Below are 17,602 nucleotides of genomic sequence, written 5' to 3'. Positions count from 1 at the left end.
TTTCCCTCTTTTCCTTTTTTTCCCTCTCCCACCTTTGGTATTCCGATTTGCTTGGCCAAACTATCTTGGTTTGTCGTTGGTACAGCTCGGAATGCTCTGAATCGCCCGATTTGGTGAACACTGCTTGAGGGTTTATGTTGCAAGCAGATATGCAATATGCCGCAGGCATATACATGACATATCATCATAAAAGATTTGTGGACTCAGTATCAAAATCCGTGCTGGCCGGTCGGTGGTACGGATCCGTATCAGATCGGACCGGCGTGAACTGACATAGGCGAAGGAGGCAAACTGGGATGAGGAAAAGAGAGAAATAGAGAGAGGGAAAAGAAAAAGAGGGAGGAAAAGTCATCGAAGAGATTGTTGGATAGCCTCCGATTGGCCGTCGGTTGGCACACTCCATGCGTGCGGTGCCATGGGCGTGAAACAGATGCTCCTATTTCACAGATATTTTTTTTAAAAAATCTGAAAAGTGTAAAGCTAGCAAACCCATTGCCGGCTTCACTATTTTTGATTTTTTTTAAAAAAATTCAAAAAGTGAAGTTGGTAAATCAATTGTCGGCTTCACTATTCGTCTTTTTTAAAAAACATGATGAAGGAACAGGGGCTGTCATCCCTGTTCCGTGGTGGAAGCTCCGTCCGTGTGATTTCGCCGTCCGGTGGCCATGGCGGCCACCCGACAAACTCCAATGGCCCCTTCACTGACTGTGCCTCCCTTTGGTATATCACTTCCCCCTCCTCTCTCTCTCGCTCGTTTAAAAGCCCTATCGGGTGATAGTCAAGCCACGGAGGCTTCTACGGCTCTTCGATGGCCACAGCGGGCCACCACCGGCCTCCCATGGAGTTTGCTCTTTCTCTCCTCTCTCTCTGTTCCTCTCTCTCCTTCTCCCTCTCCCTCCTTCGATATACTGCTTTCTCCGGCTAAACCATCCTGGTTTTCCGCCGGTCTATCTCGATATGGGGTATATCGACCGGTTTGGGTCGATAGACAATTTCATGCCGTCAGCAGATTCACAGTTGTTAAGGACTTTACTGCAAGTGCAATATGACATGTAGCTCACCATAAGATGATACGCGATATCATGACCCTACCACAGGCAAAATATGGTCATAGCTCATGGTTGATAAGATAAACTTGATAATTGAAGAATTTGAGATTATGAACAAAAATTATCTTTGTGATAAATTGGATTTCCATATATGATAATTTGATAATATGGTACATTTGGATCTAAATTTTTGAATCGATGCATTCATCATGTTATTTTGGTAAATTAATATAGAATTGTTTGCCTAATTTATTTAGTTAAGGTGTTCATTATTTGTTGGGCTATCTAGCTCACTATTCGATTTTTTTTTTTTTTTTGTAGATTTGAAAAATTAGCTTGATTCAAGGTTTTGTTATGGCAGTGCGGCTAGAGATGGAATTTATCATATATTTTTTTTATTAGATTAGAGATTATCAAAATTGATGCAAGATTTTATAATATTGTTGATTTTGTGAAACATTTAGTTGTGATTTATTGACATTGAGTTTTGATTTAGTTATTTAAATAAAATTTGAACATTAATTATTTGAATTCATTTCACAATTTATTTATGATATCATGATGAGCTGCCTTACATGCTTATGGATAGAGTTCCTAATGAGTATGTGGTGATTACCATGGCCCTTGACATGTGATTTCGGGTTGGGGCATGACACTTTCTATCACCCCTAATGATGTTTTCTTGCTCTTGTTTTGTTGGTCCATCCAGCTGTGTGTTGGATAATTGAAGGATAACCTCCAAGGAGATTACCTAGAAAAGGTCTAAATAATCATTTGATTTCATTTCAATCTCAGAAATATCTAATCTATCTGCCAAAAGCAATATAATGCTTATGTTTATTTAAAATAATATACCTGTGATGTATGGTAAGGGAAATGGATTTCTACTCAACATGCTTTTATCCATCATTGTATTGGTGGCAATCTTATTGAAACACCCCAAACTGAAAGAAAAGAACTCTTTGCATATGATTGGATTTAAATACTCTTAAATCAGCTCAACTATATGAAAATACCCAAATAAGGAAAGAATTTATACTGTACCGGTTATCATTAGACACCACAGTTGTATGCTTCTTGTATATTTACTTGGTAGAGCTTTAATTGATATTCATGTTCAGTCTAGTGTTTTTTTGATGTGTTTTGCAGATTCTCAAATTCCATTTTTTGCCTACTCAAGTAGAAAGTCCTTCATAGGATTACATGGTGAAAAATATATGTAAATGATCCAGAGTACAGTACATTAAATAGAGTTCGCTTGTTATAATTTTGGTAATTTTGTTATGTGTACTTTTACTCATGTTTGTGGAATCTCTCTCAGACTATGAAAAGCTTACAAAAACAGAAAGCAACTATATCGAGGGAACTAAAATGGGACTTGTATCTCCTAAGTTGGATAAACTGGTTCATATTTGTCAATCATTTGAGTAAGAATCATCAGTTGTTATGCCATCCTTTTCACTCACCAATCGTTCAGTCTACAACAGTTCATCAAAACTTAAATTTTGACCTTTGATTTGCAGGTCATCTAAAGAATTACTTTGTCTAATTTTCGTAGAAAGAATTATAGCAGCTAAAGTGATAGAACGATTCATGAAAAGGATCAGTAAGTTATCTCATTTTTCAATCTCCTATTTAACTGGTGGGAATTCATCGAAAGATGCTTTATCACCAAAAATGCAGAAGGCCACTCTAGATATGTTTCGAGCTGGGGAGGTATGATATGGTATCATGAAATTAACTTGGATAACCTATATGGTTCTACTTCTATTATCTATAAAATTTGAAAAAAAAGTATTGCAGGTAAACTTCTTGTTCGCTACTGATGTAGCTGAAGAGGGAATTCATGTACCTAATTGTTCTTGTGTGGTACGTTTTGACCTGCCCAAAACAGTTCGTAGTTATGTCCAGTCTCGTGGCCGAGCACGACAGATTGATTCCCATTTTGTCCTTATGATCCAAAGGTAGAAGCATATTGTTTAAAATTTTTTAAAGCGGTGTTTATTGTCTGTCTCCATTGTTCAAGATATACATTGATTTTATATCTTTTGCTTTGTCCATAATCTATTTACTAGTTCCTAGTTTATGATTCTTTAAAAATAGTATTTGAAAATTCTGTGTAATGTTTGCATTGTTATAATTTAACTTTGAGAATTCCTGAATAAACCACTGTATAAATACTTCTAAGTCCAAACATTGTCTGTTCTACAGAATACTACACTTAAAAAGATAAAGGGACCAACAATAAAAAGAAAACTACTAGTTTGCTGAAGGTGCTTCAATGATCACTTGATCTAAAAAGCAATCCCAGAACACTGAGTTGTCTTAGCCCCCAACTCCAACACCCCCCCCCCACACACAAAAAAAAAAAAAAAAAAAAACACTAACTTCTATCAGAAGGTTCCACTATTACTATTAGCCATGACTAGCCATTTCGAAAGGATTTTATAATAATTGGAGTGAGATTACACAGCTTAATAAGTAATTTTACCATAAGCGAAAGAATTCGAGCTGCCAATGACGTTTTAGAACATTGCACGAATCAACTTGTCATCGAGAAGTTCAAGGTGAAGCTTGGACCTGAAGAGTTTTATACCAAAACATGAACATCAATATTTTCTTATAAGAAATGAGATATTGCAAATGATCAAAGCATATAATTTTGAAGAGTGCAAATGACTTGCATAAAACTACATATTCAAAAGTTTCTCTTATATCCTTGAGGTTGCTTATAGCCTCTTGCTAAAGCAGGTGAAGCCTTAATTCCATTGCTGGGGACGATTTGTGGATCCAAATCATAGATAGTGGCTCATGGTGGAATTTTTTTGAAGGACTTCTTTCTGTTGCCAAAAGCCCCCAGCATTGATATAATATGGCCACTGCCTCTACCAATGGCCTCCCTAACTGAGGAGGCCCTCCTAAACTCTGGATCTGTCCGTTAGTCGCAAAATTAGGGCTTGACTTGTAGTGTGACCGTCCAAATCAAGACCTATTCTTGGCCACCTTATCCTATTGCCACTGATCATCTAGGCTCGCCTGAATGGCGGCCTGGATCTATGCTTCCTTGTCATTTAGAGTGGAGGCCTCCTTTGACTCCTTGGAGTGATAGAAAGATGGCTCTGCCACTCGGCAGTCCACCTTTGTCTTCTTCTTGTCAACCCTCTCTTTTGTTGCTCTAAAATCAACAAAGTGCTTTTTCATTTGCTGGACCTTCTATGAGTATTTTCAATACATAGATACATAGATAGTTGGAATAAACACTAGCTAGGTGCTACTTCAATTTGGTTATCCCTCTTTCCTTAAACTCTGTGTTGTACTAGCTGCACCTCTAGTGGCATCGACTCGAGGGCATTTGCTTATGATCTCAAACAATATCATGTTTTGAGTCCTTTTTCCTCGATGGATCCATTTTTACAAGTTTATCAAGCACATCAGTTTATTAATTGTTTAAAAATAGTAAAGTTTCATTATTATAAAAAATATGTTTTCTATTTTAGAAAATACTTCTGAATTTTATTTGATACATAGTACAAATTTTTCATATTTTTATGTTATTTATATATTTGTATATTTTCAACTAAAAAATATTTTTAAATATCATCATTTCAGAATAAGATGTCTTCTACTTCAGAAAATTCTTGTAAATTATCTAATATGTGGTACTAATTTTTCTTTTTTGCATTAATTATACATTTTTAATATTTTTTAAATTAAAAAATTAAAAAAATTAATTTTAGCTCAGATGTACAACCCTATCATGGATGCATCATATAATTTTTTAAGCCCATGGGCATGCATAAAAAACTACTTAATTCTGAACTTTATTCAAATTTGGGCCTAGACCATTGTGCATATAATGGATCCAAACTTGAATAACTGGGCACTAAATTTAGGTCAATAGTAGCTTGCATGCTCCTAATTAAGCTTCTAATTTTAGCATTATTTTTTAGGTTTTATATTATTTTTTTTACTTTTTTAATCCAAAAAACTATTTTTTAGTTTAAAAATTATAGATTTAATGAAAGTTAAAGATTTTTGTCTATTGATCTCTAGCATATCATGAAATCATGATAAAATCAAAAATTTTGGCATGGCCTCTTATTTTCTAATTTTCTCGGCATTTTTCAACGTTGAAAAAAATGAGGGAAGGAATGAGGTGGGCAGAGCCATCTTACCTTGTTTTGGGTTGGATCCTCCTTTAATCATTGAAATCCCAGAGTTTTTGGGGAAATTTGGGTTGGGGGGGGGGGGTGTTCGAAAAAGATAGGAAAGAAAGGTGCTAGAAGGCTTGAGAGGCCTTCTGAGGCCTCTCTATTATTGAAAGAGGGGGGAGGGTGGGGTATAAGCCAATCCAAATCAGTGCAAACAGAGCAGTTCGCACTGGTTGTGCTCCAGACCTGCCCGGTTTGGAGCAGTTGCTTTTCTTGAAAAAACTGGCTGAACCATGCCAATTCTGCATTAGTTCGAAATGGGATGAACTGGATGGCCTGGTTCGGCATACCATATTTATTTCATATTCTTGGAGAATTGTAGTCATGCAAATAAAACTAATTTATAATTAATAGCCATTGTCCACTTTTGACTAACCAGTGAGCATTTTGACTAGACTCTATTTTTTATGGTTTTTGGAAAGCATGCCTTGCAGAACTCCAATAATGTATGATTCAATGGATTTCTCTTTTATATTCCATTTAAAAGGATGCTATAGGTTCTCAGTTGTTTTCATGGAATTAAATTTTCTCTTTAAATTATCATGCCTGTTGGTATCAGAACTCATTTACTGCTGCATGATTACTAACCCTCATGTTTCTAAACTTTTTCGAGTTATGAGTTCTTTAGCACTTTATTAATTGCTTTTGAATTACAAAGTATTATGGTACCAAAGTTAATTTGTTGATTGTTAGAGGGCATGCTTGATGCCTTTCTATGTTATTGGAGGTGGATTTTGGTTACGTTGGTTCTAATGTAATTAATCCTCAGCAGGGGAAATACTGAACAAGGAGATCACGTGTTTGATATTATTCGAAGTGAATTTTTGATGACAAGTTCTGCTTTATATAGTGATCATAAGACATCTATCTCCAAACTTTGTTGTGAACATAAGGATGCATATTGTGTTGAGTCAACAGGGGCAACAGTTACTGCAGATTCTAGTGTTAACCTCATCTATAAATACTGTGACAAGCTTCCCAAAGACAGGTATAAGTAAATCTCTCTTGTTTCTCTTTGGAATGATTGCTATGCTTAGTTTGACACTTGCTTAGCCAAATTATTTTGATCCTGATGCTTATGTATAATATGCTTCTATCTTATAATTGATAGAACACATTTTATAGGTATTTCATCCCAAAGCCATCCTTCCAATTACTTGGGAAAGATGGCTTATTCGAGTGTGTGTTGACCTTACCTCCAAATGCAGCATTTCAAACGATAGTAGGTCCTCTGTGTGGCAACTCTAACTTAGCAAAGCAGCTGGCATCCTTAGAGGCCTGCCAAAAACTGCATGAGTTGGGTGCACTCAGTGATCATCTTCTTCCTTTTCCTGAAGAGCCTTTGGAGACTGATATTGCTGGAATAAACAAAGATTATGCTTCTGGGGCAGGTATCTTATGCAACTTCTATTTTTTGAACGTAGGGATATTCTTCAGTGATGCATATTTTCAGATTGATCCTTGTTGCATATGGTTAGCAGACTAGACGGTCCAACTAATAAATAAGACACATCAGATTAAAAACATCCCTTTTGTTGTTTCTCTCTGGATGTTTCCTGGATAATTTATCTAAATTGACTGTCTCAGGTGTATCCTTTTCTTATTTGAAGTATATATCAGTCATGGTATTGCATCATCTTGCAAAAATGCATCACAACTTATTATGATACATTTAATGGATATTAAATTCTAAAGAAAATCATACCAAGGCTAACACAAAGTGATATCAATTCTATATAATTATATTGCAAGGTTCTATGGCTTTTTAGCAATTCATATTGGGTATTGCTTGTTAAATATGTTATTTACTGTTAATATGGTATGCTGAAGGGTGTGCACTTTTTTAGAAAAAGTTAAAACTTAATAAATCAGATGCGTGCATACAAGTCAGCCTAGAACATGTTATATCAAGGTTCGTTGACCTGATACTGGGACCCATATCGGTCGGCAACTGGTTCGGTACTATATTGGTTTGGTACCATACTGACACATTTTATGGCTAGGCATGCCAATTTGGAACTTGTGCGCCATTTTTTTTGTTTTTTATTTTATTTTTTTGAAAGATGTCTAATCAATGTTTTTGTTTTCTTGGATGATTTTAAGTCCAAATTGATGTTTGTTGATGTTATTTGATGTTTCTATCACTCTTATACACCCTTAATTACACATGACATGGATCCAAATCTAACATGATGCTTTAAAAGGAACCTTACAAGTTAATGTTATTTGATGTTTCTATCACTCTGGCATACCCTTAATTGTGTGTCATGTGGATCTGAATTTGATGACGTTTCATTAAAAAAAAAAAGCCTTACAAGTTACAAGGACTAGCCAAGGAACAACCTTACAAGGACTAGATATTATTGAAGCCTAATATGCTCAAATGAATTAAGAAGATACAAACCATAAAATTATACAATCAATTGCATGTATTTAAAATATGCATACCGAGTTCTAGAATCTCGTCGAGCATCGATGTCACTATAAATGTCCAAATCATTTGCATAATCAGGAGAAACATCAGTCTATCCCTTTAACCAAGGAGCATTGTAGTCTTGTACGCTCATCTCATAAGGTATGTGCGATGAATTGTAACTGGTCTCAAATCTTCCACTGAAGTTCTAGCTCTAAGAGGTGTCCTTGAACTGATAGTATGACGTGGAAGGGCCCATCCAAATATTTTGGCAACAAAATCCGACTCATAAGATGTTCCGGGCTGTATAGAATAGTAGCACTGGAAGATGATGTCTCCGATGTACCAACCCATTGAAGGAAAACCATCTTTTTTCTTATAGGATCTTCCAGATCTAATGAGATCTACGATAATTTTTAAAAAAAATTATTCTACTTTATTTCAGATCTAAGGTCTATTAGATTTGATTCTTATTATCTGATATTTAATCTAAAATTAAATCTAAAATTTGAGGATTAGAGAAATACCTCTAGGGTAACTAGATTACCTGTAGATGATCGCAGCAATGCCCGAGGTTCAAAAATAGCCACGCAGTCGTCTGGCCTCTATCGGTATCCACTCGAGTAGGATTTGGATCGTCTTCTCCTTGCGAATCTCTGCTCCAAAAATCAGATCTGGATCTGATCTGGAAGATCTTTAAAAGATCTTCTGAAGCTGGAGCAGCAGCTTCTCGACAAATCTCTGCAGCCTTCTGTTCAGATAGCCACCACGCCTTGGACAAGCACCAGATGGACGTCCAACTTCTTGGACGTGAAGAGGGGAGAGAGAGGAGCAGAGGGGACATGGAGAAGTGGAGGGAATCTCGTTTTGGCTGGGTATTGAGCAGATTCTCTCAGCCCTAGGTGAAGACAGGGTTTAAATAGATCCTGCTATGCCATGCAGTGCCACATCATTCGATCAATCAAAAAATTTTAATTAATTCTGAAAAATTCTGATTGATGAAGTGAATCATCTGATCATATCAGATAAGAATCCCCTCAATTTCCACCACTGTTGGCGCCAACACTGGATAAGCACAGTGAGATTGGTGCCCCACAGTCCAAGTCGATCAAAAAATCAGAGTCCTCATCTCATGGGACTATCCTTATCCACTTGGGGCGCACGTCCAATCTGATCTTGGCGCCCACTTTGAGGCTTAATTTAGCAGGTGGACACTCTACAAAAACTCTCTAATAACCTTTTGTCAAGTCGCCTTCAGTTTAAGATCCATAAGTCAACGTTTGACCGATGTCCTAAAACAGAAATGGCAGTGACAGGAATTAGCAGGTGTTGTCTTAAATTCATCTCATGAATTAAGACAAGATTTTTCTGAGCTGGACTGACTCCAGTTAGACTGAGAGAAACTTTCTCAAGGTTCTCTGGGTGAGTCAAATCACATTTTGCTCAATCGAGATGAAAAAGATTGCACGAGGAGAAAGTTAGGCTCAATCGTGTGGTAGCATGATTTTCTTGAACCTAATTGGATCTAATCCAAATCAATCGAACTGGGCTAGCTCAATTGATGACATCCAGACCCTAATTCTTGTTTGTGTGATCCAATTAGGTTTATTTCCGTATGGTAATGAGACATATCGTGATCTCATCATCGACATCATCAAAATTCCTTTTGATGGATCAGAACTCTTCTGATTCAGACAATTAGAATGATCGATCATCAAGATCATTCCAATTGCTCCCAAAATCCACCAGTGACACCTAGCAGTATATGGTGGCAACCCATCAGAAATGACGAACCTCTCGGTGCAGCTACCGTGTGATTGAGTTTCTATCATGAGTCCTGACTGAATTACGGTTAAGGTGAACTCATCAAACCCAACATCAGTCATATGAATCAATCGATCATTCGAGTCCGATGTGAAACCCCAATAGAAAACTCTTTTCCATTATTTCACTCTGCCATGGCATGGGCTTAAGGACTCAATCTTTCGATCATCATAGGACTACTCCTCTCATCTACCGAGGTTGATAGATCCCATCTTGGTGCAATCTGGTTCCTACAATGAATATGCTACAGCCAACATACACCTCAGAATTCCGAATGGCTAGGAGACCGAGTTATGGTGTAGTCAAACTATAACACACTCAAGGTGAACTGTTGATATACCTCAGGTCAAAAATTAGACACAGTTGCAGCATTGAGCTAGTCATCGACGAGAAGGTAGACTTCTTTATGACTGCTCGAGGTGGTCACGCTCAATACTCTCGTTCTCAACGAATACTGTACTCTCGCTCCGGTGTCTCCACACCGTAGACTCAAGACACATCTACCTTAAGGAAGCGATCGTACACCAACCTTCCGGATCGATCACCATCCTCGTGATGATCCTATGGTCAGGAGCTGTTTATGAGTTATGTAAATTCATGCCTTAAATTTTCAACTCTTGAAAATATGAATTAACATTCCTACTAACTCAAAGGATATATCACAGACACAATGTAATAAATGATAGTAGAATAACCCTTTTATTCATTTATAGTCAAAATTATAAATTTGCCCTTACATTTGTACAGGAATGTGTCAGCCAATCTGGCATCTAGGGCACACATCTAACACCCATATCTGTATAGATCATAAGCTATTTGTGGCTGCAGGTAATAGAATCCAGAATACAAGAGTAAATCTGATAAGTTCATAGATCCTACACATGCGAGGTCATCTATAGCTGCATTGTATCCTGAATGACCTCTAAGAATCTGTCCTCTATATGCAATCATATCCTCATGGGCTCTATTAGGTCATGCACTATGGTCCTTGTCTTATGTGGCATGCATAAATTGGAACTCACTGGTGAATCAAAGATCACCCTGCGGCTGCATCTCATGAACGATGGTTTCTCCACTTCCTCTCTAGCCACTAAATCCACGACCATCAAAACTATTATCACTGCTTCCCCTGGCCTTTGATTTGAGTTGACTAACTCTACTCTCTCTATCGGGGCTGCAACTACTTTTTCTTTTCCTTTGTCTTTGCACTGAGTAGCTGCCTACCCTTTGGTGCCCTGTTTTGGTTAGCTATGCTGGGAGGATGGATGTTGTGCTATTAGAGATGACTAGGTACTGTGACGAGACATGATAAATGACTCTCTAGGAAGCCCTTTGGTTGTGATTGATCAGTTGGAAACCTGTTTAGAATGTTGCCCTTTGCCTATCTCTTAGCATCAATCATAGCCTTGCTAGCTATAAAACTGATTGGTCGTGGAGGCGATCCTGGCTCATTAAGCTCTGGCTCCTATTGTTAGCCCTCAAACTATCCGATCATTAGATCTTCATCATCATGAACAAAAGCATCTATCATTGGGTTTGAGCTGCTCAACTTCCTCTTGAATGCACTTTGGTCTCAACCTTAGATTGTAGTGAACATATACAAGGTTATTGAGGCATTTCTATGTCAAATGATTCCTTTGCTTGCTATGAATGAGGACAAAGATAACCAAATTACGCTCACAACCACTCGAGGACCATATGGAATAGGAATCAGATGGCAACTCGCTTCAGATTTTTTGTTAATAAACCAAAATGAATCCACTATTCAGCTGTAAAAGCATTGTGCAAAATTACATATAAGCTTATATCATATTATTAGCTATGTAGCATCAAGTAAGTGTGGTCATCATTGATATGTAATCAATTTGGATTCTTCTTTTCTTTGCTTACGATAGTTTTCCTAAATATTTTCGTCTTTGAAAAATATACTTGTTATAATATGTTACTGGTTGAAGATAGAGTTAAGTTAAAAAATATGCCACTTACATCTTCTAGACACATGGCTGCCATTCCTGAATTAGGCTGGATCTTGTATATCATATTACATAGGGCGGTCAGGAGCTCCTCGTCTATGTCTATCCTATATACGGTGTATTGTAACCTTGGATTGAGGTAGTAAGCTTCAAATAGATTTTGTAATTGTTTAAATAAAGTTGTAGAAGTACAAGGGCAGTCAAATTTCTTGAGCATTCTTGATTTCTTGCTTATATGCTAGATGCAAGTCCCCACCCATCTAGTAATCCCATATTGCTCAATGATACTGATGTACTCCTGAGCATGTTTTGGATTTGCATCTCTGATTTGATGCTTTGCCCTCTCCATCACGTGATATAAGAAGTCCATTTGGGGTATCTCTCATTGTCATGATCCGAAACACCTCATACAAAGGCTTAATAGCCTTCACTATCTTTTCAGCTGGCTGTCAGAATGTTTATCTCATCGCTAAGTTCTCAATAGTACTTCCCTCAGTGTTGACCCTTACATATCTGCTTTCCTGCATTCGGCATTGACAAACATCTTATGCAGACCTATTTTCTTGTTAAGAAGGCTATCTTGTGCTATATAGTTTGTAGTGAATTGTGCGATATCCAATCTCAAGATCTCTCCCTTTATGTATCCCTGCATCAGTGATAAGATCTATGTATGGCTATAAATGAATCTAGTGATAGTTTGTGCTGACTCCACTGCCTACTGCATACTATGGAGTCTCTCAATATCCACCAACATGAGGTTAATATAATGTGCAGCATATAAGGTCCAAAAAATATGCAGTCCCTGCTCCATCAGGATTTCTCCTGTGGCCTTATATTGTGGCTCATTATCGGTGACAACTTGCATGATATTTTGCTTTGTATCTGATCAATCACCTTCTCCATCAATCTGAGGATGTATATAGCATCATGTGCATGATTTGAAGCACCAATTGATTTTTGAAAAATATTTTTCCATCACAATATGTAAGGAAGTTGATGATACTCTGCCTGGTAGGACCGGTTCAACCATCACACATCATTGTCAGTTCATGTGGGCCACTTGCTCTGATAAGATGCGATCTATTTTTGTAGCTCCATTTGTTGTTGTCAAGAAGCTCATTGTAGGTATCCTTCTGTCATGGAGGATGTATATTTAGGTCGACAGTCTATATGGATGCAATGGCAGAGCAATAATATGTGCTGCCTGTTGCATTCGTTGGGATACAGCTCAAGTGAAATCAGGATCCAATAGCTCATAACATATCCCTCTTCTTGATCTTTTCCAACATACTGTCAATCTTCTGTTGTTTTGAATCTTTACTAGGGAAGGCATGTAGATCCAAGTCATGGATGTAGCTTCTGGTGGAATCTCTGTAGAGGACTTCTTCCTATTGCCAAATGCCTTTAGCATAGATGCAATATGGTCATCATTTCTATTGATGGCCTCTCTAATTGAGGATGTCCTTCTGAAGCCTGATCTCAAATCGTAATATGACGGCCCAAATGCAGTCCTATGTTTGACCACCTCAAGCTGCACTAATCATCTAAGCTTGTCTGAATGGTGGTTTGGATTTGCTCTTCAATTAGAGCGGAGGCCTGCTCTAACTCCTTGAAATGATGGGAAGGTGGCTTTATAGCTCAGTGGTCTACCTCCGCCTTTTTCTTTGAAACATTCTCCTTCGTTGCTCTAAAATCAATGAAGTGCTTCTTTATCAGCTGCTAGACTTGTACATTTCCAGCATATAGCTTATCAGGATAACCACCAGCCAAGCATTGCTTCCATCTAGTTGCCCATCCTTTGAAGTCTATATTGCACCAATTGCATTTTCAGTGGTACTGACCCAAGAGCATTTGCTCGCAGTCTCAACTAATATCATGCTTTGTGTCCTTCTTCTTTGATGGTTCCATTCCTACATGTTTTGACAAGCATGTCAGTTTAGTTTTATGTAAAAATAATAAAATTTCGTCGTTCTAAAAAAATTTTTTCTACTTCAGAAAATACTTCTCAATTATATAATACATGCAATTTTCATAGTTATTCCTAATTTTTAATAGTTTACATTTAAAAATACTTTTAGACATCATAAATTCAGAAAAATCTGTTCTATACTTCAAAAAATACTTCTAAATTAACTAATATATAGTAATTTTTCATTTTTTGAATTAATTATATATTTTTGATTATTTATTTAAATTAAAAATGATTTTAAATTTTAAATTTCAAAAATGGGTATGAGCTTAGGTCCATGTAGAACCCTACCACAGATGTTATATATATATTTTTAAACCCCTGGGCATGTATGAATAGCTACTTTTTTCTCAATTTTATTCAAATCTAGGCCTAAGTCATTATACGCATCATGTGTCAAAAATTTCATAAATGGACCTCAAATTTATGTCGAGAGTAGCTTGTAGTCCCTAAACAATATTCTGAATTTATACTTATTTTTCAGATTTTATTTTTTAATATTTTTATCTGAATTCATATATTTAAAATTTATAAAATTATATACTTTACAAAAATTAATGATTTTAGCATCATTATGTAGATCATCCGTAGATCAACAACATATGATAAAATCATGCCAAAATAAAAAATTTTGATATCATCTCTTGTTTTTTTTAGTTTTCGGGGATACTAGAAGTTGAACAAAATAGAAAAGAAAAGCAAGAGAGGTGGGGAGAAGCTTGCATGTCCGGTGTTTGCTTTCATTTTCCGGTTGTTTTTCCCTCGGGATGGTTCAGCCAGGTATTGCACCAAACCACCCTGTTTAGGCCAGTTCGGGTTGGTTCGGACTGGTTTAGGTGGATTTTCAAAAAAAGGGTTGAACTGACCTGGTCCCACACCGGTTTGGTTTAGTACGGGTGAACCGGGTGGTTCGGTCGGATTCGGCATACATAATAGTTATATACTTGTAAAGAGATATGTGCCATTCACATCATATTATAGATAATCCATTCACTTCCTAGCAATTCCTAAAACAGATCATTTGCTTGTAGGATAGAGATAGTTGCAGAACCTATTACTCATTTCTGTTGTTCTATGCCAAAGTACTTCAGATAAGCGTACTTAGCAAAAAAGCCCTAATATACTTTATTCATCTTTTTGACTAGGGTTTATCCTTTTGTTGTTATCACAAGTTATTGTTGCATTTCACCATCCAATCTCAACCACTTTGGACCAGGGAATGATGGCCTGAAAGGTGTTTTAGAGTTGGTTTCTGTATTGGAGTCTTAAAAAGTTGTGTTGAGCTCAGTTGGTTTGTTTATTCACTCTACCATTTCGAGAGTCCAAGGCTTCAAGCTCAAAATAATAATGAACAGATTCCATTATCTTTACTTCTTTCTTTTTCCAATCTTAAATCTTTAAGAAAGTTTTTGGATCTCTTCTGTACCTCTATCATTATCTTCTCTTGATTAACATTCTTTTATCCATTTTACTTATTCTTTTGGTGGTCCTTGTTAGATTATTTTGGCGATAACAAGTGCAATTTGCACTGGTTTTAGTTTGTAGATATTCCTCTAATCCTTGCTATCTAGATTATCAATTGGTCAGATCTAGTGTTGTGGCTTCCATAATTATTCATCAAGAATGAATGGGTAATAACCACCACCAACACCCCCTCCCCCCCCCCCCCCCCCAAAAAAAAAAGAAATTATTGACAATTCACAATTCTGTACTTATAGCTGCTAGTCATGATGTGATCTGGCTAATGAATTGCTTGATAGGGGAAGATATTGAGAATCAAATTATTTGGTCTCTTAATATCTGAAAGTCCAACTCTAATAACCAGAGAAAAATAAGTGAAAGAAGATGGAAATGTTTTTTTCCCCAATATTTGCTTGCTCTGTTTCTTAATAAGCGAAAACAGAGGTGTTCAAAAAAAAAAAAAAATCAGTTTAAAATAAGATAAATATTTAGATGTTATCGAAGTATTATAATCTACTTCTAGAAGATTCATATTTTTGCAATAGAATGAATTATTTTAATGACAAAGAAGGATGTATAATATGAACGTACATAGATGGGATAAGGCTCCCTTAACATGATTTTTTATTTGAGAGCATTTTGTAAAATATTAAGTATTGCATGCCATTGTTTTCTGAGGCAGCTATTAGAGTTGGTTGAATTATAGCCTAAAAGACCAAACTGCTTTCTTCATAATTGAAATTATCTTGTGTTGCTAAAATGTTATGAAGGATCTCATATTTCATCTGTGACTTCCATTGAATATGTTAGTACTTATCTTCCTAATGGATGAGTATCTATGTGATTATTCTTGAATCCACATATTTGCTTCAAGACTTGTTAGATGAATAGACTTCATCAGTGTCATAAGTGAGAAAGCAGATTGCTTGCAGGCCATGGTGTTGGTGGCTTGTGCATGGCGGTCACTCGGTAGGCAGAGCCACATGGCATTGGCACAGCAGTAGAGCACTGTCCCACCTCATGCAGTAGTTGCACAAGATCCACTCCAATCTCTTCTCCTCCCTCATCTTTCTACTACTCCATTTGAGCTGCTTTTCTTCTTCTTCTTCTTCTTCTTCTTTGCGTATTAGGATGGGATTAACCCTAACCCTAAGGGATTCTTTGAAACTCTAAGGGGATTTGGGAAGGGAGAGGAGGGGGCAATGATCAGCTGTGTGGAGCCAAAAAGTGAATATGCTATTTGATCATGTGGAAAACTATTGTTGGATGGTCAATGTTGGTCCCAGTTGTGAGTATGGTTTAGGGAGGTGAATGGGGATTGAGGAAGTAAAATAGACCAGTTGGGGGAGTTTCATCATAAAATGTGCCACTGCTCTCCCCTGATGCCAACAATAATTGCTCTTTCTATTTTGTTGATGGGACTTTAACCCAAGGTGCTTGTTGGAATATAGCTTGATATTATTCAGTTCAGTTTGTAAATATTGATAACCAACATCTTTATATGCAATATGGGCAAAATGTTGGGTGGAATATGCCAAAAATCCTCTATATTCCTGTTAAGAATATCAAGTAACTTTTTTCTGCATAGCCCATTCTTTTCAGTTACTGTAAATTGTGATAAACTATATGTCTTGATCCAGAAATGTTCTCTTTTTATTTACTACCTTAACTGTAATGGAGTTACATGTAGGATAGAACAGCAAGGTAGCTTTTTTTTGGATCAACATGCATGTCTGCAGTTGTACTGAAGCACTGCATGTCTAAAGTAGTTTCATTTTATACATGAGATAGAAATTTTGTTCCAGATAGACCATGATTATTTATTCTCGGATCATATTCAGACCAGTGTGTACATTTATCCATAGTTCCATAGAATGAAGTTTCACCACCCTGGAGGACCAAATAACAAATTGAATTACAGAACGCTCCATTTTCTTTTTAAATTTTTTGCACTTGTATTGGTTCCATATTAGCATTGCATATCCTTCTAGTCATAACTCAATAGCTTCTAGTCATTGGCTCAATAGCTGTTGATGCACTCATGCTACATCACCTGATTTTGGGTTGTGAATAGAAAAATAGAATATGCAAGCAAGCAATCATGTAATGTAATATATCCTACATAGCAATAGCACCATCGCTGCCACATTTTTCTGGTCTTTCTTTCTTTCTCTTTGTGCATGTACATGCGGCAAATGTACATGCTTTTACAAATTTGGTTATCAAACTTACATGTGTGCCATTACATACTTTTACAAATTTAATAATCGGAAACTTATAAATGTTTGTCAACATAAAAACTCAAAGGATTGCATATTCAGATGGACATATTTAACTTCAGTCATTTTATACTTTCTAATAAGATTTATGAAGAATATATTGTGCTATTCTTTTTTGGATGTTTGAAGGAACAACTAAAAGGAAAGAACTTCATGGAATGATCAGTGTCCGTGCTTTATCTGGAACTTGGGCTCACAGACCTGATAATGTAACATTGAATGCATATAAAATAAATTTTGTTTGTGACCAAGAAGGTGAAAACTATTCTGGATTTGTTCTCTTAATTGAGGCAATACTTGATGATGATGTAGCAAGTGCAAAAATGGAGCTCTTCTTGATTCCTAACAAGGTGGTCAAGACGTCCATTTCTCCATGTGGCAAAATCCAATTAAATTCAGATCAGGTCTCTATAGATAAGCTTA

The 17,602-nt window shown here is 36.6% G+C and overlaps 1 protein-coding gene across 1 annotated transcript in view; it reads left to right on the top strand.

Moving 5' to 3' along the window:
- LOC105033579 (endoribonuclease Dicer homolog 3b) overlaps positions 1-17,602 on the top strand; it is a 60,959-nt gene that overhangs the window by 26,058 nt on the left and 17,299 nt on the right. Inside the window, 6 exon segments of the mRNA XM_010908443.4 lie at positions 2,371-2,476; positions 2,573-2,765; positions 2,853-3,013; positions 6,033-6,248; positions 6,386-6,651; positions 17,309-17,583. Of these exon segments, the coding sequence (XP_010906745.2) occupies positions 2,371-2,476; positions 2,573-2,765; positions 2,853-3,013; positions 6,033-6,248; positions 6,386-6,651; positions 17,309-17,583 (1,217 nt within the window).

The sequence above is a fragment of the Elaeis guineensis genome, chromosome 4 (genome assembly GCF_000442705.2).
Source record: "Elaeis guineensis isolate ETL-2024a chromosome 4, EG11, whole genome shotgun sequence".
NCBI lineage: Eukaryota > Viridiplantae > Streptophyta > Magnoliopsida > Arecales > Arecaceae > Elaeis > Elaeis guineensis.
This window is presented reverse-complemented; position numbering and strand designations above follow the sequence as displayed.